Consider the following 24,952-nt stretch of genomic DNA (forward strand, 5'->3'; position numbering starts at 1 on the left):
AAATGATAATTTCTTTAGTCAGACAATGTCCTAAATAACAAAATTAAACTCTATTAGGCTTACAGTACTATTTTTTGTGCACTGCAGTCAGAATCAGCCTGTATGTGTGCACTGCACGCTGAGACCTGCATGAACTTCTCCCTCAGTCTAAAAGTGATGAATGAAATAGTCATCCCACTGAATTCTCAATTTTCCTGTGGTGGTATTCTTCAGCACATGTTAAGTTTAAGAACATGTGGTTAAAGAGCTGCACAGCATGTGAAAATGCTCAAGGGAGCAGAGGTGCCTGTTAGTAAATGAATGCATTTATTAGAGCTGTAGGAGCCCAGGGAAGCATTTCTGCAATAAAATACCCAAGCAGTTGATTCTGCTGATTCATCTGTACCCAAAGTTTGTGTTAATCAGTGATTGCTTTGTGACTCTTTTTCAAAGACGAGATTTCTTTCTGTCTATTCTGCCATCTCTTACAGATCATTGCCAAAGTTTCAAGCAAATACAAATATGTGGACTCCACTTTTAAGGAAGCATCCTACAGGTTCCCAGGAAGTTTTAAGTGGCAGTACTAAAAAAAACCAAAAAACTTAAGTTATAATAATGAGAAAAGATAAAGACAAAGCTAGAATTCCAAAATAGCTTTTGGCTTGGGTGTAAGAATTCAATCTGTACATATTGAGTGATAAGTTAAAGATTTTGAGTTTCTATACTTTGAAATGCATTTTAATCTTCGAAAATGGTACATGTACAAAAATAAATGGACATTTCCAAGGAATAGCTCACAATTTGAGGTGTTTGGTTGGAGGAAAAACAGACTGTAACAAGCACTGTCAGAAGGTTTTTATTGATTCAAATTAGTGTTATGTCTTGGGAGTAATATCTGTAAAATATACTCTTTCTAGCAGTACTATGCCACATTTGCTATTCATGTGTATGAAGAATAATGCACAGCAACTAAACACAACTCTATTCACCCTTAGTACATTAATATACAGAGTGTTAGTGGGCATGTGAAGCAAGATGGCAGTGAGGAACTCATTGAGAGGTGTCTCTCAAACACGGTACAGGCTTTGGCAAAGGCTTCATGGCTTCATTGCCTTCAGTGAATTTTGTAAAAACATCAAATCCCGGGACAGATAAAAACTTAAAAAAAAAACCCAACCAAAAAACCCCCAGCAGCAAAAACCCAAACCAAAAAACATGTAGAAATATGTTATATTCCGTTAAACTCGGGCAATGAAATTGAGAGTTAAGGTTGAACCTCTTTTCCTATTCAACCCCCTTGTAGTAATCAGTCCCCTTAGAGTCACAGCACATTACCCATCTAATAAAGCTTCCTAATCGAGCTCTAGTGTCCTGAATGCAATCCATTTGATGCCAAAAATGCTCTTTAATTTCACATTTATGTAAGTTTGTTAGAGTTTATCAGTGGTTTATTGCAAGTCATAACTAGAACACTGGATTCCAGGTGTTTCTGGGAGGTTGGTATCCACACTTTAATGTTCATTCATTTATTTAAAGAAAAAAAAATTACAACAAAAATAACCCCATAATGTTATCTTAGCCAGCTCTTTTCTTTATGAATCAGATGTTTACTCTTAGAAATACCACATGTTGGAAAGCTGTTTTATGTGACTGATGTTCTAATGACTGTTTGTCTTTTATGTCCTTCTGAAGATGTGGTTATAACCATTTTTCTCTTTAGGCTCCTTTTCCCCCTTCTTTTCTTTCAGTTTTGCTTTTGTTTCTCATACTGCAAATTTGAACTGACAAGAAGACTGTAATAGGACTCCAAAACATACCTTGAACACACATTGTTAAGCAAATTACAATTGCTGATGTCATTTACACGTGTTGCCTTTCAAAGGATGAACGTGTTCATTTAATTTGCTTTTTAAATATCCATAACAGTGTCCCCAAGCATTTTAATAAAACAGAAACAGTTAATTATTGCCGAATAAGGGTACCCAAATATAGTGATCTGCAGCTTGCATTTAAATGTCTCTGACAGCACTTCTCCTTTGAAGAGAAAATTGTGTAAATTGCCAGTTATTATATTTTTTAATAAATAAGTCTTGACTCTGTTTCTCTTTTCTTCCCCACCCCTCTGCAATACTGTTCAACAACCATACTTTCAGTGGGACCATTTCTATTACAGAGTGATTGAGCTCTGATTTACACATCAATTACCCAACTTCATGGAGATTTTCATGCTCCCCTAGCTGACATCAATGAAGCATAACTGCGTAAGCGCTTTATTTCATCCCCCTTTTTGATAACTCAGACTGATAACTAATCATATTGAAAGACAATGTGCTATGATACAGGAAACAATAAATGCTCCCCTTTGAAACCTCATCTGTTCTTTATATGCTTACTATCCAGGAGCTTATCTCTGCCATCCATTCCCCCAGAATCGTTCCTTCCAAATTCATGTTCAGGAAAGGTTTGGGGCTGCACAGTACTAAAAACAGGAGAAAACTGAGGTAAAAATAACATTTTCTAGGTGCTTGGTACGTGTGGGAATAACTAAAAAGAATAAGGAATATGACAAATACTAGCCAAACCCTTAGCTTACATTTCCATAATTCACCCAGGGGTCTCTTGGGCATTATTTTCTTTGGAGGCTTTAATCTTCTGTATTCTCTATTAAATCTGCTACAGGAATGGTATTGTTTTTAATGCAAATTGTGAAGAGATTTAGCTCACGTGGATAGATAACCAGTGACCATCTCAAGTGTTTCTCTGCAGAACTGTTGAACATCAAAGACAGAATATTCTATGTTTTAAAATAAATCATTTATCTTGAAGTGCAGTGATAGAGATGTTCTGTGCTAGATACTCTCAGTAACTATTCATGCTATGAAAAGGAAGACAACATTAAAGTAAACATTAAATATGAAAGATACTAAGAACTTGTAAAGCTATTTTTGCTATGTCTTGGTTTGTCTCTGTCAAGTAGGAAAATTACCAGGACAAAGATGTAAGCTCAGTGGTGATAAACAGAGGAAGAAGAATTTTGCTATTTTAAGTGTGGTAGTGCTTATATTGTTTATCATTAGTGAAACAAAGGCTTCAGATCAGCAGGGAAGATACGTTAAGTTGGCCATATTTCTGCCTAAATATCAGATTTTGAAATTCCTCTCATTTACTTAATACGTTTTATGACCTGCTATGAAATTTAAGACCCGAGGCTACTTTTTCTTTTTTTTCATTTGGAATAAATGCATTAAAATACCACTGTTTATACTGGGAGAATCTGCATAGATGAAAGAAGGCAGTTCTTCTTCCTTTGTACAGAGCTGTGGTACTCTGCTTTTACATGAAATCAGTGGAGTTTCAGGGAGATAAAACTGGAGTTATGTGGACAAGAATTCCAATTGTAATGTATTTGTTAGAAGCAGTTTTTCACCTAGTTTGATTGCCAGGTGCTTTTAAGTCACATTGAAGAATGGCACAGGTGGGGAGAAGCAAGTATGTATTTGGAGCATGGGGGATATCCTCACTGACCCGAGCTGGATTTCTCCTGTAAGTTAAATAAACTCCTGAGTGGGTTTTGATTTGGGATGTTTTGTACCTTGTGCAGGAGTATGAGTTAGTTTTTGAGGAAGCCCAGTTTCCGAGTTTACTTCTCCAACTTCCTGAGTACATGTGGGCAAAGTGAAAACTATGAAGCAACAACCTTGGGAAAGGACTTTCAGTTCTCAAATCCGTATCATTTTATATCCACTGTGTCTTAGTTTAGAAGCTTGTGTTTATATTTTGCTTCCACAAATTACAAACATTTCAGTTTGAGAACTTCTTTCATCATTTAGGCATATCTGATATTTTAATGGGGGGGGTGGAACTAGTACAGGGAAATATTTCATTTGATGTAGTGTGCATTTTTGTGAATTGAGATGTTATTGAGAACAGCAACTACTTCTTCCTTAAATTGTGGATAAATGCTGGCTTTTTTGAATGTCATTCATTTATTCTCATGGATGTATTCTGTCACTGCTATAAAGCCTCTCTGCTCCTGCTTTTTTATTGATTCTTTCCCTGTTGGGCTCTTGTTGTTTTGACTGAATCAACAGAGCTGTGTTCTGTTCTCATTCGTGATTTGTCTGCAACATGAGGCGTTTGATCATTTTTCTCTCTTCTACTTTTTCTTAATATCACAGAGACTACTCCTTCAAACTTGTCTGGTCTGACTTCTTTCTTCTGCTCCTTCTCCAGTCTTTCAGGCTCTTTCCTAGTCTTCTGTGCTTTGGGAGACTTCTGTGGCTTTAGTTAGCACAACTTTGAAAATGAACCCCAAACGCTAGGGCTCAGCCTTTAGCTGTTGGTCTCATTTCATCAGGTTCCCTTTAACTCTTCCCTATAACCTCTTACTTTGTTGCAGTCTGTCCTAAAAGGTTTTTTTCTTTTTCCTCCACATCTTTTGCACCACATCCTCTCACTTTCACCAGAGATGACTGCACTGTACTTTCCAGTGCCCCAAATTTTATTCTCCTTCTAGTTCTCCTTTTGTAGCCAGCGCTCATCTGACTTTCATCTCTTATCTCCAGATCCACATTTTTAGCTTCTAGTCCAAAACCTGTGTGTATGCCTGTTATCTTTTGCCTTGATATAACCTCCTTCTGCCTCAGCCACCTCCTCCTCTTCTCTGTTCTCCAGGGACTGGGCTGGATTGTCCCTACAGCCATCGTGGGCTGCAGTGGGGGTGCAGCTGTCCTTGCTGGCTCCCTGCAGGCTCACACAGGCTGAGCACCTGGCCTGTCACAGGGCAGCAGCTCACCACTGTCCCCCATGGATGTGTGCTGCTCTGATTGCAAAGCATGAAATATCCAGTGCTGTTATTCTAAATGCATTTTGCCCCAATCTTAGCATACCAAAACAACATTGCAGTTGTAGTTGCTGTTCTTTCTGCCATATCCACCACGCTGGTAATTTGTAGTTTGATGATCTCATGTGCTTTTGTACTATTCTTACTGCTCACCATTCCTGATCTTCTCAGATTTATATACAGGCTTCCCCATTCAAATTCAATTATTAATCTAATAAGTGGTAATAAAACAAAAGAGCTCGCATATTTAAACTGCATTGTCATGTAATAGTTGTGTCTAGGGAGCTGCCCTCTTGGATATAGTGAATATTGTGGCCTACAGCTGTTTTCTTCTGTATCTCTTTTACAAAATGTTTATGAAAGCCTGTATTGTGATATCCTGCTCTCCTGGCTTTAGAGGAGTCATGAAGTATTTCTCATACAAGTGAGACAGACTGAACTCTGATGTTCCTCACACTATCTGACTACAGTTTTCACTGACACCTTCACCACTAATCACATATCTGTATTTCACAGAACATTAGTTAAGCTAAAAATTAAACATAAAGTCCCAGAGATTGCATTGTGTCTGCAGTAAGAATTTCTGGAGAGCATCCCATTATGTTCTCAGTGCAGCCTTAAGATCTAATCAGCATCCCTCTTTGAATTACACAGAACCCAAATAAGTTGTTATCCTAATCTGTGTGTGATCTTACAATATTTTACTTCCTGTAGCCACAATCAGCTCTGTGTCAAGCACTGTGATAGCAAAAGTACATTTGCAGAGAAATAAACCAAGTAATGGTCTTGACAGGATGAGCAACCACTTCCTTTTGCATAGATGCTTTGTACACTTAAGGCTGCCCTGTGACTTTGCCAGTAGGAAGCTCAAAATGCAGCTTTAATTTTATTCTTTTTTTTTTGTTCTCAGAAGAGAATATGTGAGAGTGAGATTTGGATTGAAGCAGAGATAACAATTTACTTAAGGTTTTGCTTGTGTTGTAACATGGTTTCTCACAGTTTTGTAGTCTGTAAACGTTGTTGGGATCTAGGGTTTGAGATGTGCCTTTGTACTCACCTCTTGGGTGCCTGGAATAGAAGTCTTTCCTAAACACAATTAAAGAGAAATACTTCACTGTGTTGTGTTGGAAAATACTGTATTTTCAAACTTTTAATGTTAACATTCTAAACACTGTGTTAGCTTAAGTTAATGTCTTTTAAAGTGATTATGCCACTTTGAATTATGCCAGTGCTGTTTTCATAGTTTTTGAAGTTGTGGTTTTGTAATGTGTCATAAAGTATATCTTAGTAGTCTTTGGGTCTTTGCTGCTTTTTCTCAGATAGGATATGGCATAATGCCTCACTTGGTTTCCTAAATACTTTGCATGCTTGTGACCTGAGCTGGCTTTTAGATAATAAAATGCTGTAACCTCTCGGGAGGGGTGAGATGTGTTGTGTGCTGCACTCTGTGATCTCTGTGTTCAGTGGCCAGATTGTTTGATTTGAATGTGCCCAGAATTTCACCCTGAAACCCCAGGCCGAGGAGGCCATTGGGAAGCTGTAAAATGCAGCTCTAACTTTCATCAATAATTCTTTCTGAAGTGAATGCTGGCAGTCCTGGGATGGGAGTGCTTCCATAGCAAGCATTGCTTATGCAGGATGTAAAATCTTGCTTAGACTAGATCTGTGAGATGGGCTTATGACTTCACCATGACCTGATCTTGCTGGAGAGTCACACAGTCTGGGGGTCAAACTGCCAGAGAAACTCTGGAAAGAGTCCCCCATGAGAGGGATAAATATAGTGTGTTCCTACTGCTCCTGGGCTGGATTATTTCTGGGTTAACCCCACCCTCTACTCCAGCAAAGCTGTGGGGAGAGATGCAGTCAGCCTTGGCCTCATCTTTGGGTGCCAGTTTGGGAAGCAGCTTGCATTCACTTACTCCCATATTTGTGGATGATTTAATCTTGATTTAAGATTCGAAGGAATTCCCCCCTTCACCTTTTACTGAACAGGTTGTTTGTGATTTAAAGTGTTACGTTGGCAATGTGGTCATGTGTAGAATGGAAAAGTGACTGTCCTTTCAACAATTTCCTCCTCTGTCTCCCTCAGGGGAGCAGCAAACAGTACTAGCAAACCTTTTGCAAAAATACAGCATTGATTATAACAGTGTTCTGGAGCTTGCTCTTGGTGTTAGTGGTGTCAGTACATCAGGAGGTGTTACAAACAATTAAATTAAATTAAACAAAACATGGCCTATTTTCAGCCTTCTAATTTGTAGAAGGAAAATGTGGATGGCAGTCATTCAGCTCAGCCTATGTAGGTGGCTTTGCATTCAGTTTACAAGCCATAATCAAGCCTTATTCAGTCCAAGTCTGAGTGGTCTTGAATTGCTTAAACCAATTATTAATTCATATTTTTTATTTAGAAATCTCATTGTGGCATGTCTTTCTTCTTTTCTTTCCTTCCCTGTATAAAAACAAATGTAGAAGTGTAAGGCTGCATAGAGTCATCAGGCAACAGACATATGCTTTCCTGTGCTCTCCACAGGGCTTGCAGGTTCAAACACAACCTGCCTGAATCATAAGAACTTTAATTGAGTAGATAAAGAGGTCCTCATAATTATAAACTGCAGTAGGTATAACAAGAGGCTAAATACATAGCTGTGGTTTTAATTAGCTGGTGCTTCAAATTAGTAATTGTGGTTTCACTCAGAAATCAGTGACTTTATACACTGTTAAAGCCTCATCACTGTGCAGTTCATTCCTCATTATATCTCTCGGTGTGAAGCTTTCAATACAATATCATGCTGAGCTAAAAAGGCAAAAGTTGTAGATATTTGGTTATCTTCCAAGTGCAGTGGAGCTCTATGGAGATTTAATTCATTCTCGCCAGAGATAGGAGAATTAACTGTTCTTTGTTACAGCTGGAATATGTGTGTTTGTGTGTAAGCATCTGTACATGCAGGCTGTGTGTGGATGTGTGCATGCACGGCCAGGATCTATCAGGGAGATTGTGCTTACTGCAGATAACATCAGGGCATGCACCGAATCTGCTATTCAAATTGTCATCTGGAATTCGGGAGCTAATTAACTGACACAAAGCAGAGCCAAAAGCCTCATAACAAATCAAATGCGGCTTGAAAGCACAGAAGTGTCCCTTAATGCCTGTCACATGAGAGGTTGTCAGTGCAAGTTGAAGTATGCATCTTTTCCTTTCCTCTTCCCTTTGCTATTTTTCCCTCTCCTTCAGGGTTTTAATTATATCTCTTCCCTCAGAGGAGCAGGAGGTAGTTTGCAGAGCCAAGAGACCAAAGTACTTCAGTGTTATTCAGGGGAGAAGTGAATGTGGTCTCTCAGCCTGTCATCTAGGTCTGGCAGGTGCACAAAGCGAGCTGACACACAGATAAGTGCCACTCACCATTGCTACACCGAGGTGCTAGATCCTTTTCTGTGTTTGTGTGTAGAATTATCTGATCCTGGAATCAACTATCCGAAAATCTTTTCCGGCAGCCTGCTTCTACAAAACACTTCTTAACCCCTCCTTGACATCTGCAATGAAGCCATACATAAATTTTAACAAGAAGTGGGCCAGAATTAGGTGGTCTAAATCACACGAGGCTAAACTGGAGCCTTGGGATGGATGTGCAGTGTAATGGATTTGTAGGAAGCACAGCTCCACCTTGCCTGTGCATTTGTGTGCAGGTGCATGTGTGTTTACAGGCTGCTAGTACAAAGATGTCAAAATGTATTTGAGTCTTCTGCATAATGCTCTGTGAATTGGTAAACAATATTTTCATTGTTTCATTGAGACAATTTCCATTTTAGAAGTGTACTGACTGCCCTACTGCCCAATTTTGCGTAGGTTTATGATTCCAGATTTAAATTTGGGAAAATGATTCAGTGGCCTGTTTCTTTCAGAATTGTCCTCAGGACTTGCATTGTTTCTGATGGTTTGTTGCTATTACTGATAGTAATAAACATGTAACAAAATGTTGGGGAAAATAATGTGTTGTCATTTTTGTCTTTCTCCAGTCACTATGAGCAAGACCGGAGTGCACTTAAGCGGAAGGAATGGGAGAGAAGAAACCAGGAAGTCCAGCAAGATGAAGATCTCTTTGCTTCAGGTTTTAACCTCTTTGGGGAGCCCTACAAGGTAAATTACTTTGTTACATTTTGCATTTTCAGAATGTCTTACACAAATACGAATAAAGCTTCTCATCACCTCTAAGAAATGGAAGTATTGCATCTGCCTTGGTACTTCCACTCTCGAATACACTGATTATCCAAATCAGCATATGGCAGCAGAGCAGACTGAATGTGCTGCCCAGGTTGCATTGGCAGAATCAGGAGTTTTGGTTACAGTCCAGTTCAAGATTTCTTCCTCCTAACACACAGCAAAGTCCTGCAGTAGAAGTATGTGCAGCTGGTATTTCTACAAGTGGTTTGTACCTACAAAGCTTACAATAACTTCTTTCATTTTTAGGAAGAAAATATATCTGAGTTTTTAAAACCAATGTCCTCTCTATAAATAATGAGTCCATAATCTTTCTTGTGCAATCATAACTATCCAAAGAAGTCTTTTGGGAGACTGAATCTTTGGGAAGCATAACAAGGATATGAAAGGGACTTTTGTTACAAGTCTTATTCTCTCTAAGGAGCTTTGCTGGCTGAGATTTTTATCACCAAGGGGTGTCCCCCTTTATGATTTCTGCTGCTTTGATTTTCAGTAAGACATTCCCTAAAGAATTCATCAGAATGTAAATTTCCATATCTCTTTCTCCTCCCAATCAGTGACATCCATTGAAAGGCCACCACTTCATCTTTCCATTTTACATTGTTAGCAGCTGTAAGGGAGGATGAGGGCTCTTTGAAAATCACCCAAAAAGGAGGAGAAAAGACTGCCATTATTATCACATGGTGTCTAATAATTATAGACCACGAAAGTGTGGTGGATGCCCTTGACTCCTGGCTGTACTTGGCTTCAGGCAGGCTGAGGAGCAACAGGCCTTTCTTTATTGTCATGAATTTGCCAGCTGGAAAGCCCCTGGCTCGTGTTCAAGACAGTGAAGGTGTCTTGACAAACATTTCAAAAGGTGGTTTTGAAACCGCAAAGTGGAAGATGATACCCAAAGTACAGAGCAAGATATCAGAGGTAAAGTGAAGACATCTATCTTGTCTGTTGTATTGATTAGCAGCCAACTGCTTTACCCTGTAAATGTCACCACCAGGATGAGCACAATTTGATCTCTCCCTGAAGTGCAGCTGCACTGCACCCCAGGTGACCCTCTGCTTGAGCAGGAATGCCTCCCAGGGGTAAAGATTCCTTCTTACCCAAGGCTGAGGTCCCTTAGCTGTGACATACACTTGGTAAGTGGCTGGTACCATGCTGAATTAATCCTATGGAACATTACTAGTCCATGCAGCTACTCAATATTGTTGTAAATGTTGTATGGATAATTCCATTAGACTAATGCAAGTGGTTATTTGGATTTCAGGAGGTAGACCAGTATGCAACACACTGAAAAATTTCGTGGCAAGAACTAAAATCGTATATCACCAGTATCTATTATATACCTATTGTATATTGTCTATTGAATTACAATATCTGATTTTAGATCTATTTAGTGTGTGTGTATTTGCACCAAGTGTACACAGAGCATGTGGTTTCTTTTCAAAAACTGAATGACTAAAAAGCCAAAAATTATCCTGATGGTCTTTCTGGGCAAATTTTGCAGAGAAGTTTGTAAACTTCGTGTGATTAAGCAAGATATAATACAATAGCGCCCTAAAAAAGCATTATAATTATAAATTGTGAAAGAGAAAAATTGAGGGAAAATTGCATGCAAAAGTAGTTAAATATTCAGTAGTTAAATCAGTCTTAAATTTTAAAAAATAGGTAGAAGCAAAACTAGATAGGAAGCTAGGTCTTGCCTTCACTTTACACTAGGAGAAAAAAAGGGATAAAGTGATAAACCACTGTTTCCTTTTTACGTTCTGCATTGCTAAGACTCAGGCAGAGTAGAGTGTCCTAGGCACTAATAAAAGCTGAATCTAACTCTCAGTGGATATGTAGTGATTTTTATTCTTAAGTAAGTGCAAAATTAAATTCACGGGTTTGTTTGAATTTTTTCTAAAACAAAATGAAGAGACTCGGATGTGACAACAAACATCCTGCACGTGCAGTTAGAATTTCTTCACCAATTTGAGATCACCAGATGTTTCTGTGTTCATGAGACTCAAGGCCTTGTGCACTCAAGAAGCTGCACTTGTCTCTTCTGGTTGCTCTCAGTGGGAGCAGAGTGAGATCAAACACTGCCCAGCAAAGTGCTGTGGCCTGTGATGGGCACAGGCTCCCCATCCTCACTGGGCTGGCTCTGCTGCTGAGCATCAGCTCATGGTACAGCTGGTACGTTTCTGAAAGATCTGAGGGTGGGAGAGGACATGGAGACTGCACTGGCAAAGAGAAGGTTGGGAATAGCAGGTTTCAGGGAAAAGGAAACATCTCTTTTTCTTTAATTCCCAGACCGAGTGTCCTTACTTGTTTATCATTCCTTCCTCATTTGCTTCAACAGTATCCAGAGGAGGGACCAGGCAGGGTCAGGGCAGGGCAAACCACCACTGCTGTTTCTGAGGTTTTAAAGACTGAACAACTGGCAGCTGTTTTAAGAGTGCACTAAGAAATTGATATTAAAAATTGCATTAAAAGAGCAAGGAGCTGAGATTTTCTCATGGAGCCTACTGCCATTGTGTATCATGAGATGTGTGGAGTATCTGCCTTCATCTCTCATCTCTCTGCTCTAGCTGTTACAGCCTCTTTCTTTCCCTCTGTCAAATAAAACGTGGGTGTTCATTATAGTTTTGGACAAATGCGTGTTTCTACATTGATTCTTTGTAGTTTATGTATGTGTGCACTTACATGAAAAGAGATGCTTATTTCTGTGGGTGTATAAAATACATTTTTCCGTGCTTGTTAAAAGATAAATGTCTCCTTTTGAAGCTCCACTGTCTCATGTGGGAAAACAACACCTTTGACAATGTGATGACATCCAGCATTATTTTGGGAAGGTCAGGCAGTAAGGGCTGTGTTGCTCTTTAATGCAAGTGGGTTGCAGGTCCTGCCTTCAAACCCTGGTGCAACCTGTTCATGCTGGATTTTGCAGAAGGGATCAGAGAAGGGCCTGCAGTGTAACAGCAACAGACATGTGAAAAAGCAGTGTTGGAGCTTTCCTGAGAGAAGCTGTAATTTTACTACTGAATTGTTGATACCTTTTAATGTTTTGAATTACTCACAGATGAGTATTTTAAAAGAAAACAGTAGGAGTATTTTTGTTACTTTTCAAAGGAATTGCCTCAGAAGAGTTCAGCTTGAGAAAGAGAACCTAATGAGCAGCATTTCCATTGTGGAGCCTTTGGTGAATATTAAATCATTTATCTTTTTCAGGTAAAGCCCCTCCATGCTTTTCAAGCTTAGCATAAAAAAGATCTCAGCTTCTAATCTGTGGAGGTTAGTTTAACTATGAGGCAAAAGGAAGTGAATGAATTATGAAACCTCAAGTTTCACACAAATTTTCAAAAAAACACTTGTAAATGGGGCCTATAAGTTTGAGTGCGTTAGTTCTTTTCTTTGTAAAACCATAATGCAATAGCTAGCTAGCAAATTAGTCTTCCAGTAGGATTCTATTATAGATAGCTTTTGAAAGAAATAGAAGCAAATGCAGGAAGATGGGCATTTCCTAAATTAACAGAAGCCTAGAATGAGGGGGAATGCTACTAGCCATGAGTCATAAACCAGGCATATAATTTATGCCTTGGAATACTCAAAATGCTGCATTTCCTTGATAGCAACAAAATTGTGATTCAGCATGCTGTTCAAAAAATAAGACATACAGAGGTTTTCTTTAGGAAATCAGCCAATAACCCAGTATATGAAGGTAGAAATTGTCCCCAGTCTGGAAGTAACAAAGAGCAGGCAGAAATTATGACTGGATTTTGTGTTTCTCATGCTGGTATCCAGGCTTGTCAAGAATCCTGTGCTTCTTGTGCGAGCCCTGAATTTGTTGTGGAAATAAAGTAAAAACATTATTGTTATGCTTTATATCTCAAATGCAGATGGAACAGTGCACTACATTCCTGAGCTCATTCAGATTGTGATGTGATGCCTAAGTCTGATCTTAGCTGTGTGTGATCTAATTTTATTTAAATACAATCCAAATTACCATTAATAATGGTTTTTTTGCTTTGCAGTCTGGTCCAAAGGCCACTGAAGAGAGTAATTATCTTTCCATTGACTTCAGTAACCATTAGATATGAGCTTTACTGTACTTAAAATATACCAAGGATGTTTAAAATAATTTATTCTCCATGGTTTTCAGTAAATATGTTTTTATTAATGTTCCCTGTAAAAGACTATGAATAATAATAATAATACCTAACATTTATACAATGTCTTTTATCCCCAGGATGTGAACATTAGGCATAAAATAGAGTTAATATAAAGCAAAGTTATATTTATCATCATGTGACATGTAAAAGAAAATACATTGAGAGAATTAGGCACCTCCAACATAAAATAATTGATAAGATCTACTTTCAAGTTAAAACATTTTCTCTGTGAGGATCTAGACAAGAGCCATTTAGTGTGCTGGGATGTTGAAGTGTTACAGTGATGATATGTTATCAGTACCTTTATATTTTTTTTTAAACGTGTGCTTTCTGGAAGGTAAGCTAAATGCTCCCTGGAAGTGTAGCTGAACCACAGAGGTGAAGGTTGGTGGTCAGGTTTTTTTTTTTGGTACTGTTATTTTCCATGTTCTATCCCGTAAGGAGTTTCAGTGTTTGGGCAGGGAGGAAACAGAACAAGTATGTAAGTGTTTAGACTTCGAATCATAATTCCTGCTGGGCCCTTAAGCACAATGGAATCTCCTTGTTTTAAATTTGGGGGTTGAACAGAGAAAGCCTGGTTTTGGCTGCTGCCCAAACAGCTCGTTGTGCAACTCAGTTGAAGGAGACTGCTCATATACAAAGAGCTTATTCTTGGCTTAGCTAGAATATAATTTTTGCCACTAAAATGACCAACCTAGGGACTTAGTGAATTAAAGTGATTCGTGGTTCTCCACAACTGGGATTATTAACTGTATCAGTTAGGAGCACTGGCAAAATGTATAGAGATGGGAACAACATTGAACGGTTAATTTTTAAATCACTGCCTCAGTGCAGTGCTAATATATGTTACAATCCCTGAGAATGAGCAAAAGGAAATTTGCATTTATTATCTTCTTTTTTAAACATTTTTTATGGCATGTTCAGTACTCTGCTCATCCTCTGACTAGTTCAGCAGTGTCGAATGTAAGTAGATATTTCAGGAGAAATCCATGCATGAATTTTTTCATCGCTCAAACTTCTCTTTAATTCTTGAGGAAAGTGGGATCAGGGGCATAGTAGGATCCCTCCCCAAAGAACTGTGACACTCTCTAACCAAGCACAAGCTCCTACTGCTGATTTTCCCCTTCTCAATGGCCTGGTGTTAAGGCACCATTGGACTGTGGCACTGCTTGTTTTATTGAGTGAAAAACCCCCTCCAAACAGAAGTAGATTTGGCTGTATCATGAAATGACTTTGTCATTTAATTCCAGACTGTAGAACTGAACCATCTGCTTGAACAGGAACTGTAGTGCAGCTTTGTTTTTATCCTTTGAATCTTGTAAAGCCATGAGCATGGTGAATAAGATGTTTTAGTTCTCTGCTGGTCACTTCAGTGGAACAGAAAGGTCAGTAGGAAGGCTGCTGCTTTGCATCCATGTGGGGTGAGTTAGAACAGGAAGAGAGAGGAAATCAGCTGTGTAGTAATTATAGCTTCCAGCTTATTTGTCCAGCTTTTTACAAGTGAAAGGGAAAAGGAAAAAGAAACTTAATGCTTCAAAAGGAAAAGTATAATAGCAGTGAAACAAATATGAGTCAGTATTTATTTAATAATTACTGGAAATCAAAGAAAAGCAGGATTAAGAAATACAACCAGCCTGCAGACAGCAGAAGAATCCTGATGCTTAAGAATGCGGCAATCGTGTCTGTTTATGTTCTATGAGAAAATATTTTTGAATGATCTTTTAGTTGAACCTACCATAGCATGTGGTAGAAGCTTTTTCTTCTCTGGATTCAGATTAGATACCCAGGTCAAACTCTACTTTCTATGGAAAAGTAATTGAAGTTAAACTGGAGTGAAGAGTTTGGTGCTATTACAGACTGCCCAGCTTCTATTTACGGCAGGACTGTGGGTCAAGGGGCTGATAGAGCAATAACATACTTATATCAACTGTGTGATTACAATTCAAATGCTCAGTAGCCAGTAATTGTGCCTTCGTGTTTTGCACGATATGAAATGTACAAGCCCAGCGTCTCTGACATAAACCCAGCTTATTTTGTGCCTAACATCCATAACTGATGTAATTTAAACACTTCTCTGAGAGCATATTTAAGAAAATGGGAAGCAGTAGACAAGTGTTACTGATGCAAGCCTGTTTCAAGAGATTCTTTGAACACAGTTATTGATAGGTTTTTCTTACATAACATATGCAAAATGTAATTGAAATTTAATTAAATGTCAGCATGACACCATTAAACAGCTAACATTTGCCATCTTCTAAGACAACTATTCTGAGCAGTAACTTGTAAATCAGGAATTTACTCACGCTTTTCTTGTCTTTTTTTTTTTAAATATATTTTAGACAAATAAAGGCGACGCCCTTGCAAACCGTGTCCAGAACACATTGGGAAATTATGATGAGATGAAGGATCTGTTAACCAACCACTCCAACCAGAGCCACCTTGTAGGAATCCCAAAGAATTCTGTCCCGCAGACGCCCATTGACAAAAATGAACAGAACTTTTTCCCAGAACCGAGGAACAGGATGATCCCATCCCATCAGATCAGCGGCAACTCATCGGCATCAATGCCTCCACCCTCTTCATTGTCATCTAATTCTGCTTTGCTGCACGGCCACCAGAGCAGCAGGAAGGCGAGGACAGACTGGTCACGCAGTGGTCACAACTCCAGTGGGGCCCAGCCAAGCCAGTCCAGTGGGCAGCAGAGTCGGACAAAGCACAGCTCTTCCCATGACCAGTCACAGGGCAGGTATGAAGATCTCTATAGCTGCCAGAGTGAGCAGCATAAAAGTGGGGGAACAGAGGAAGCAAATGCTATGGCAACATCTTCACACTCAAGGAGGCACACTCATGCAAAGTCAGCACCTGGAGAACACACTTACAAAGAAAACAGTCATTCAAAGTCACCCACAGAGCTCGAGTTTGTAGGCCATGGTCCTGGATCTCCACTTCCTTCCACTTCTTTGTTAACTGCAAACAATGGTCTTTCCACTCAGAATTTCCCACCAGGACTTCACTGTAAGAACAGCATGGTCCAGCAAAAGCCTACAGCTTATGTCAGGCCTATGGATGGTCAGGACCAGGTACCCAATGACTCACCTGAACTGAAACCCCCAATAGAAATTGAGAGTGGATATGGAAATCAGTCCTTTGGAGCACTGCTGGAAGGAAAAGTGAACACACCTAGTTCGAAGAACAAAGTACCAAAGCTCAACATTCCTCCTGTTAGTGAAGTAAGTGGTTTAAAATATCTTCTCTCTAGTACTGCTTGAGTATTACATTCACTAAATATTTTTCTCTGGAAATATGCAGTTGCATTACTGGAATAAACAATACAGTGTATTCCTTTTTCTGGAATGTGCATGACTTTTTTTGGCTGTTTGTTGTGCTAGTCCCAGTAGCAATATTTAATGTAGTTTTTAAAGCACAGCTTGGAATACTAACATTTCTTGTTTATGATTAATATTAAAAGGCTAGATCTCTGTTGGGTGTAATATATATATACCAGCTATACTGGTTCTGGACAGGGAACTCTAATATCTCGGTTCATCTGCAATTTTTACTCTTGAATTCTCAGTTAGTAGGCAGTTTGATAGACAGATTGCTATTTTAAATTCTAAGGAAAAATGGCAGTGTTCAAATTTCAGCAGTACTAAACAGTCCTGCCAGTAAGGAGTTTATTTGCAGAGTTTGCTAAATTCCTTTTTTCTTTTTATTGGAATTAATATGACTTAAGTTGTGAATAATGCTTATGAAAATGTGTCCCATTGAAGCTTTTATGCATTTTGAAGAGCTCTTAATACTGGGATTCAGTCCCAATCTCTGCAACCAACAGTTTAAGCTGTTGAATTTTGTATTGCTGGTCAGAACAGTAGTCCTGTGAGGAACATTTTAGTTGGTTCATATTCGTGTCCATTCCAAGCACAAATGTATAATAAGGATATGGATTGAACTATTTATACTCTGTGTATTTTTTCTCTTAGTCTGAGTTTCTCTAAGCCTGTAACCTTTGGAAGGTAGGTGTACAGTGTACATATAAGCAGAATTGCAAGATGGGTTTTTCATAGCTTTCTGTTTTCCCAAAAATATTTCCCTGCTTGGTAATATTTTTATCCTAGGAATGAGGAGCGATGCATTCTTACACTACTTTATTGCAAAAGGTCAGCTTTTTCTATTGGGATAATTGTTTCAAGCCAATAATTTGTTTGACTATTTAAAAACTTGATGTTATTTATTAACATTCCAGGCAGCAACAAAGACTGATGTGTTTTGCAGTAGAGCTTGGAATAATTTTCTGGGAACTGCATCTGAAAACAGTAAAAGGCCTATTTATATCAAGTGGAAGCTGAGGGTTGCTTGCAGATGGTGTTTTATTAGAAAATGTATTTGTTAATAAACGTAGCTTTCTGCAAGATTACTTTACAGATGTTTCTGTTTATTTTTACCTTGGGTTAAAAATCTGCTGGTGTAGATGACTTCAGAGTCTGCTGCGATTTGTCGTTAGCATTGTTTGGCAAGTAAATAATTGCATGCAGAGGAAATACTGATGTTGCAAAAGCAAATACTTTTTTTCGCTTCTGCCATCTATTAACGCAATGAGTCAATAGTAGCACTTAAAAGTGCAGAATTAATGCAAAGTATTTTTGGAAATAAATTGTACCTTTTGCAATTTGTGTCAACTGCTAAGAATGCATTTTTAATTTCTTTACTTTTTGAGTGAAACCTGGCACTATGAAATCGTTTGAGTTGTTAACAATGTTTTTTTGGGTGCAGAATTTCACCCACGTTCTTCTTGCATAGCTCTAGCAACATCTGATATGAATTGTTGTTTTTGGAAGGATTCCTAGTTGCAAAGATGAAAAATTGAATTATGAATTTGTTGCTATTTTAGTTGCTATTTTAGTTTATATTCTGCATAGTGAGAAGTATAGGTGTATAATTAATTTCGTGTTCAGATAAATGGTAGACTCTAGGCAATTTAGAAATGAAAGTGGATAATAGTCTTCAAACAGTCTGCATTTTGAGTGTTGAAGAGAGAAGGAAAACCCAAAGCTGTGACAAAATAACTTTCCTTTCTGAGACAGAACAATAGCCAGACTGATGGATCTTTTACAGGCAAATCTCCTCCTGAGTTTGGAGAGTTGGATTTTTTCGCCTGTGTCAGGACTGTGAACTTTGGCCCTCTGTGTTTTTCCACAGATGTGTATCCTGAATTTGATTTACCTTGCGTTCAGCTATAAAACTCCTTCCAATCCAACATTATAGATAACTGGTTTAGTTTAAGCTTAATCAGAACTGACAGTGCACACCTGTGAAACCCATAACCTTTTCAGAATGACTGCAGTGAGTGGCTCTGTTGTAATCTTTATACAATTGATGTGGAGGCTTACGATCCTTTGGTGGTGCTTATCAATTTATGAACCTTCCCAAGCCACCTCAAGCCACAGTGATCTGCTTGAAACAATTTTGTTCCTACTCCATGGGTTTCCATCTTAGCACTGTTCCACGTGCTGGTGGTGATCTTCAAGCTAGCAGTAGGAGAATTGTTTTGGGGCATTTCTGCATAATTTTTTCCATGGTTTTCCTCTATAGTTGAGTCCATTTTTCAAGTTCCTGAGTGTATGCAGATAGAATGCATATTGAAAGGTTTTAAGTGATTCTCTCAAAGTTTTGCTTGTTCTTAAGGTGAGGAATTCTGTAAAGAAACAAAATTCCTAAGTGATGGTCCTGCAATTATGGCATCCTTTAGGGCATGCAGTGTTGGAAAAGAAAAAGACTGTTCTTGCTATCTTACAGAGAGAGGGGGGAACAAGTAACCAAATATTTGAACAAGCAGATTTAAAAGAAGTGCTTAGACTGATGTGGAAATATGGTGTCATTTATCATGGCTTAATGGAATAAGATGTTGAGTGCCCTGGAAACGTTCTGCCATGTGTAAGGAAGTGATCAATTTTATAACATAATTTGTGTCACTTGAGGTGTTGCTCTAAGAATCTTTGCTCATTTGCTGGGCCCAATTCTGCCATCAGAGATGCCCATCCATCTTGCAGCTGCTCTGTGCAGACAGCTTTGTTAATGCCTCGCTGCTGCTGTGACTCTGCTGGGCCAGGGACTGTGGGTCAGTGATTTCTGAGGTCCTGGAGATTCACAGGGAGTTCACACAGACCCACCAGGTGGGTCAGGAGGTGGTTGGCAGCTCTTACACATATGTGGACTAATCCTTGTCTCTGAGTGGGTGCTGCTGTGTGATTCCCAGACCTTGGTTCACCCACACAGAGCTAGTTCACACCTGACTGCACTATGAGTGGCCATTTCTGGTAGAGAAATAGAAATAGCAGAGCCTCTGTAAACTTTTAATTATGTCATAGAAGGGTTTCTCTGATTTTGTGATCCTGTTGATATATTTTACCTTTTTGCTTTGTTTTTCGTATCAGTATTGTTTTCCAAGGGTGAAGGTAAAACATTTTACGGTTTGGTGCCTTGAGCCAAACCCAGTGTAACCAGTAGTGCCCAGGCCTGGCAGCCCCTGAGGTTCAGGAGCTGTGGAGCAGATCTTCATGGACTGGGAGGCCATAGGGCCATGATGGGAGCTCCTGGGGCAGAAATCACCCAGAGCTGATAGCTATGGTCTTGGAGCTAAAACTGGGAGAGAAAATGTTAGAAAGCCTCAACCTGTAAATGTTATTTCCTGTGCCTTTCCTATTAACTGCCATCTCTTTAGTATGTATTTACATGCATACTTACATTGCAATACTTATATATTAATTTTGAACTTGCATTTAACATCTGATAAATTGTGGCAAGCCGGGAATATTGCAAAGAGCTTTTGTATTATGCAGAATTCCACCTACTTAAATCCTATGATGGCAGATGATTGTTACTTACCACTCAAAGAGAGCTGCATAGTTAAATCCTATGCATTTCTTCAAAAAAGTAGATGTTAGAGACCACAATAACAGCTGATCCTCTCTCTGCTGCTTTAAAATCTAGAATCTCAATACATGTATGTATATTTAAACCCTCTAGGAATCACATGCTTATAAATTATTTCAAATTGACTAAGGCAGCAGGTGACAGCTAAAAGAAAGCCTGCACTTTTCAGATTGGGCTCAAGCACAAATTGCTCGGAGCCCTGAGTAAAGCAGAGGGTTTAAGGTCTGTGGGAACATCAGAAGCTGCATTCCTGGAAAACCTTATGCCCAGTTTTCCAGAACAATGCATGGATTTCCAATAACGGTGTCGAGATGGGGAATCAAGAGCAATTGAGATAATTTTTGATTCTCAAGGCAGCTTTTAAATCTCACTACAGAATTGGCTTCATGTTCCTGCAAAGTAGCAAATGCTCATGTACACAATTTTCCCGAAAATACAAAGCTAGGAACAAATCCAAAAGGCCTACGACATCTATGTCACTTTCCACTTATGGAATAAAAAATGGAGAACTTCTATTTTCACTTTACTTCTAGGAAAATATTTTGACGGGTTCAGTATACTGCAAAGTGATAAGCTTCTGTTACGTGTTTCAAATCATTCTGTTATCGCTGCATGTATTGATTTGCTTAGTGCTTTCTGAGCTAGCTATAAAAAAGGCTGCTCTCCTTCTGCATTAAAGAGCAAGAAAAATTGACAGGTAGATAACCATATTGATTGAACCTAAATAGTAAATGCACGAGGCTTATATATGACTTATAAAACTCTCTATAGGAACCAAAGCCAGCATAATACCTTTTTTTTTTTTTTTTAATTTAATAGAAAGTAGATGCCTTTAACCAGCCCCACCCCTTTTTGATATACATGCTACTCTAGTTGCCAACTGTAGTACATTACCATAGTTCTGGGCAAATGACTTTTTTCAAATGCCAGCTTTAGCTGTCCCCCTGACTTTGAGCTTGGAAGAAGAATGGACTGAATCATGCATTAAGATGAAATCCCTTTGCTTGGTTCATATTTCAAAAGTCTGAGGCCAAAAACAAACCCAAAGAGCAGTATTTCTTGCAGTATTAGAGGTTGCAGCCATATGTTTTTAATTTGTAAATACTGTGAGAAGTAATGTTCTTATGATACTTCCAAATGAAGACCATATGACACCACTCGACTGAAGACCTCTTATTGTGGCCTTTTGAAGGCTACTGTCCCATGGCCTGGACAATGGCTAGCAGAGCTGTTTTGCAAGGATAGTGAGAGGACAGCTTGTCTATTTTAAATCAAACATAAATAAGTATATTTAGGGCCCAATTTTGAACCACAGTGACCAGTCTGCATTTCAGAACAGGGCACTTAGTCACTTGAATAAGTGTGGCTGAAAGAACTGACCGTGTGTGTTTGGTTTGGGAAAAGAAGGGTTAGGTTCCTTCTTTCCCATTGTTCATTTGTTAGTGGTTTTTGTTTTGTAAGCTATTCCTGATTTTGACTTGCTGTGAGGAAGAAAAAAAGTCTGAGTGAAGTTAGAGTTAACTCTGGGAAGAGTCAGACCTGTGGTGTCTTGAAGAGTGATTTATTTTTTTTGTAAACTTTTTTGAAATCCCCAGTGCCAGAGTAATTGCTTGTCTCATTTGGTGTCTCATGAAATGTCACAAAGTAAAATGACCTCAAAGGCTTTGGGGAGAGCTGTAGAAGAATTTGTTTGGCTTGAGCAAAGATGTGAAGGCATTATTCAAAGGCTGCAGGGGGAAGGTAGGGTGTCTTCATATCTTTGACAGTAAATCTGGTGTATGACTATGGAACAATCACTTTTTTAAAGGAAAGTATCACAAGCTGTGTAAAACCAGCATTTAATGTTGTGTTATTTCAGTGTTGGCTGTTAATGTACCTTTTGACTAATAACCAGGAGTTGGTAGAGCCAATTTTTCAGCACATTGTATTCACCTATCAGCTGTGCAAATGCACAAGGAAGGATGTTCTTGGATCTTAGTATTAGTACTCTGCTTAGTTGTCAGCTAACACGGGCATTCTTTTAGGACCAGCCCAGCAGGTGGAACAAAGGTGGGGCCTTTGCACTATTTTTTTAACACTCTTCTGGAACATAACCAGCTTTAATAAAAATACTCTCTCTGAACAGTGAAATAAACAATGCTTGAGTAAGAAAAGATGGGAAAACACCATTTTCATGTATTTGAATGTTTCATGGCGTGTTTTCACTCTGGGCTCTGATCAGCCCTTGAGTGAATAGGCTGTCTGCTTCTTTCTGAGAACAGGATGGGCAGATATTCAGGTATCAGCATTTGGCCTTCTGTACTACAATGAATGGTCATTTTTAACCTTTACCACCAGCTATGTTAAATTTGATTTTAGCTGATACAACCTCTAAAGTAACACACATCTAATTTGGAAAAACCTACCTACATATTCACTGCTCATTCCTGTCCTTACTTTCAGATATGTTTTTCCACAACCTTTATTCTTTGTAGAGAAACTGAGGTTTTAAATAGTCTGAGAACACAGAGGTCACGTGTTTTTTCAAGTGCAGGCAGGAGAGTGTGCACACATTTCTGCAGGGGCAGTAACAGCTGTTGTGAATCATCACTGGGACTGAACTTGGGGCTTCTCTGGACAACCTCTGCTTCTTGAACAACAGCAGGGACTCTCCCTAGAAGCTATAATTTACTTCCTCCCAGTGCCACTCATTTAGTGAATATGATGAAAAAACTGCATCCAACACACACCTCTTAAATATGTAAAAAGAAGCATAAAGATAATCAGGGGGTATAAATGCAGGAGAAGAAAGGTTTAATCCTGGTGAAAATGGTAGTCAAGTAGAAAATTAGACATAAATCAGTAAGAAACAACTGGAATGCTCCTTGCAAATGCCAGGACAGCTGAATGGTGCAGAATGTGATTGGGTGTTGTAGACAGAGTAGGAAATCAAACATAAAACACTTCAGATGTTACAGGAGCAGTTGAGACAGAAATACAGCTAGTGAAAGGTAAAGAAGGAGGGACAGTACCATAAATTAGAAGCTGAATGAAGATTTACAGAGAATATGGCGACAGGTAAAATAAGACCTAGGGAAAGAATCAGAAGAACAGGTTATTCAGACAACAGAGGTGAGGAGGACATGGAGGAGATGCAGGTGTGATGTGAAGGTACAGTGGGCTCTGGCTGGGCTCTCAGTAGGAACATGCTGACCATAGGGCAGCACATGGACAGGGAGTGCAAGCACAGTGACACGGGGCTCATCATATGGGAAAGTGCTCAGGTGTGGTCACCTTTCTGGTGGAGACCACAAGAACAGAAGTGCTTAACTGCTCTTAAGCTGATCAGACTCCATCTCATGAGAAGCTGGATTGATGCTTGGGTGACTGGCCCCTGGTCCCAGGCAGCCTCTCCTGCTCTGTCTCCTGCATTCTCACAGGTGGGAGGTGCTCACTCGCATGCACACCTCAGGCTGTTTTCTGTCCTTTTGTTTGTTGACATGCAGAATTACACTCAGATTTTAAACCACTGCAGCAACACAACATGAATCATATGTATAACATGCTTTCAAAATGTGAAAATCAGAGGAGGTCTTACATGAGCATTTCTGGTTATGGCCAGAGCCACCCCACTGTGAGCCGTAGTCTCAGCTTCAAGTATGGAAAATCATTTAGGAGCTGCAAGTGAAAACATCATATGGGAATACTTTAATAAAAAAAACCACAGTGAAAGAAAGTTGAACATATAACTTGGCAATGCTCCATGAACTGCAGATATAGGTTAAAGTTATTTAGTTGGCAGGCAATTGCTGGTGTATTAGCAGTGTTGGGGAAAAAAATCTAATTTCTGTATTTTGGCTTGTGCAGTAAAGAAATTCCTCCCACATAAATATGTTCATTTCACCTTCTGGGAAGTAAAGAAAGGAAACTGTAGCTGCAGTCTGTTATTTAATCTTCCTGAAATTAGCATTTGGTGCTCAGGAAGATTGAAAGATTTAATGGCAATGCCTTCCTCAAAAGAAAGAAATGACACACCACATATGCTTTAGCACTGGTTAGACTGTTAAATGGAATTAATCAAAATCCATGTTAAAATATTTCCATGTGTTAATTAGCAACAGTTTGGAACATTAAAATACATATTGGCTTGGGAATAAATTAGTGAAGAAATATCAGATTGAGTTTGTGGGTTTTAAACTGCAACATAATATACTGTGTGTTTTAGAAAGGTAAATGTAAATACATTCCTCTGAAATGCTGTGGCAATGTGCATTTAAAAATTGGGCAATAAACCAATCTCAAACAGGCTTTTGTTAAGGCAGGGTGATACCATGTCCCATTTTAAAAGAAACATTGGATTGTTCCCTCATATAATAAAGCAAGAGAAAAACAGTTTAAAAATTCTAACAGTTTCATCTCAGGCCAAAGGAAGTTTTCAAATCTCTCCTGTGAAAAATCAGTGTGATGTAGCAACTACCAACACCAGGTCTTCGGTTGTGAGTAGAGGAATTTGCTTCTGCCTTTCTCTTCCTGCTGGGTCATTGCAAAGTTTGTTTTCCATTCTCTTATACTGAATCTTAAGAGCAGCAGAATAGCATAAATTTAGATTTGTTCCATGTAAATGGAACAAACAGTATCCATACTATTAAATTAATGCACACAAGGCAGGTAGAGATACCTGTGGTAGCATTATAGATACCAAACTCCTCACTAAAAATAAGTGGCCATGGCTGGCCCACAGAGTATCCATTTCTCTTCCTAGGGAGGGAATGACTGCTCTTTTTCATGACAGAAGAGCATATAGAAACCACCTCCAGGAGGGAATTCTTGGAGTTTCACTTTAGGTTTGATCGCCCACAA

At 38.9% G+C, this 24,952-nt stretch overlaps 1 protein-coding gene across 3 annotated transcripts in view; it reads left to right on the forward strand.

Annotated features, from left to right (window-relative positions):
- The window catches only part of AFF2 (ALF transcription elongation factor 2), a 323,813-nt gene that overhangs the window by 75,269 nt on the left and 223,592 nt on the right, over nucleotides 1-24,952 (forward strand). For all 3 annotated transcript variants that reach the window (XM_084213128.1, XM_084213130.1, XM_084213129.1), the window contains exons 2-3: nucleotides 8,834-8,954; nucleotides 15,523-16,413. In XM_084213128.1, the coding sequence (XP_084069254.1) occupies nucleotides 8,834-8,954; nucleotides 15,523-16,413 (1,012 nt within the window). The remainder of the gene's footprint in view (nucleotides 1-8,833; nucleotides 8,955-15,522; nucleotides 16,414-24,952) is intronic.

This window comes from Fringilla coelebs (genome assembly GCF_963513975.1).
Source record: "Fringilla coelebs genome assembly, chromosome: 11".
Lineage (NCBI taxonomy): Eukaryota > Metazoa > Chordata > Aves > Passeriformes > Fringillidae > Fringilla > Fringilla coelebs.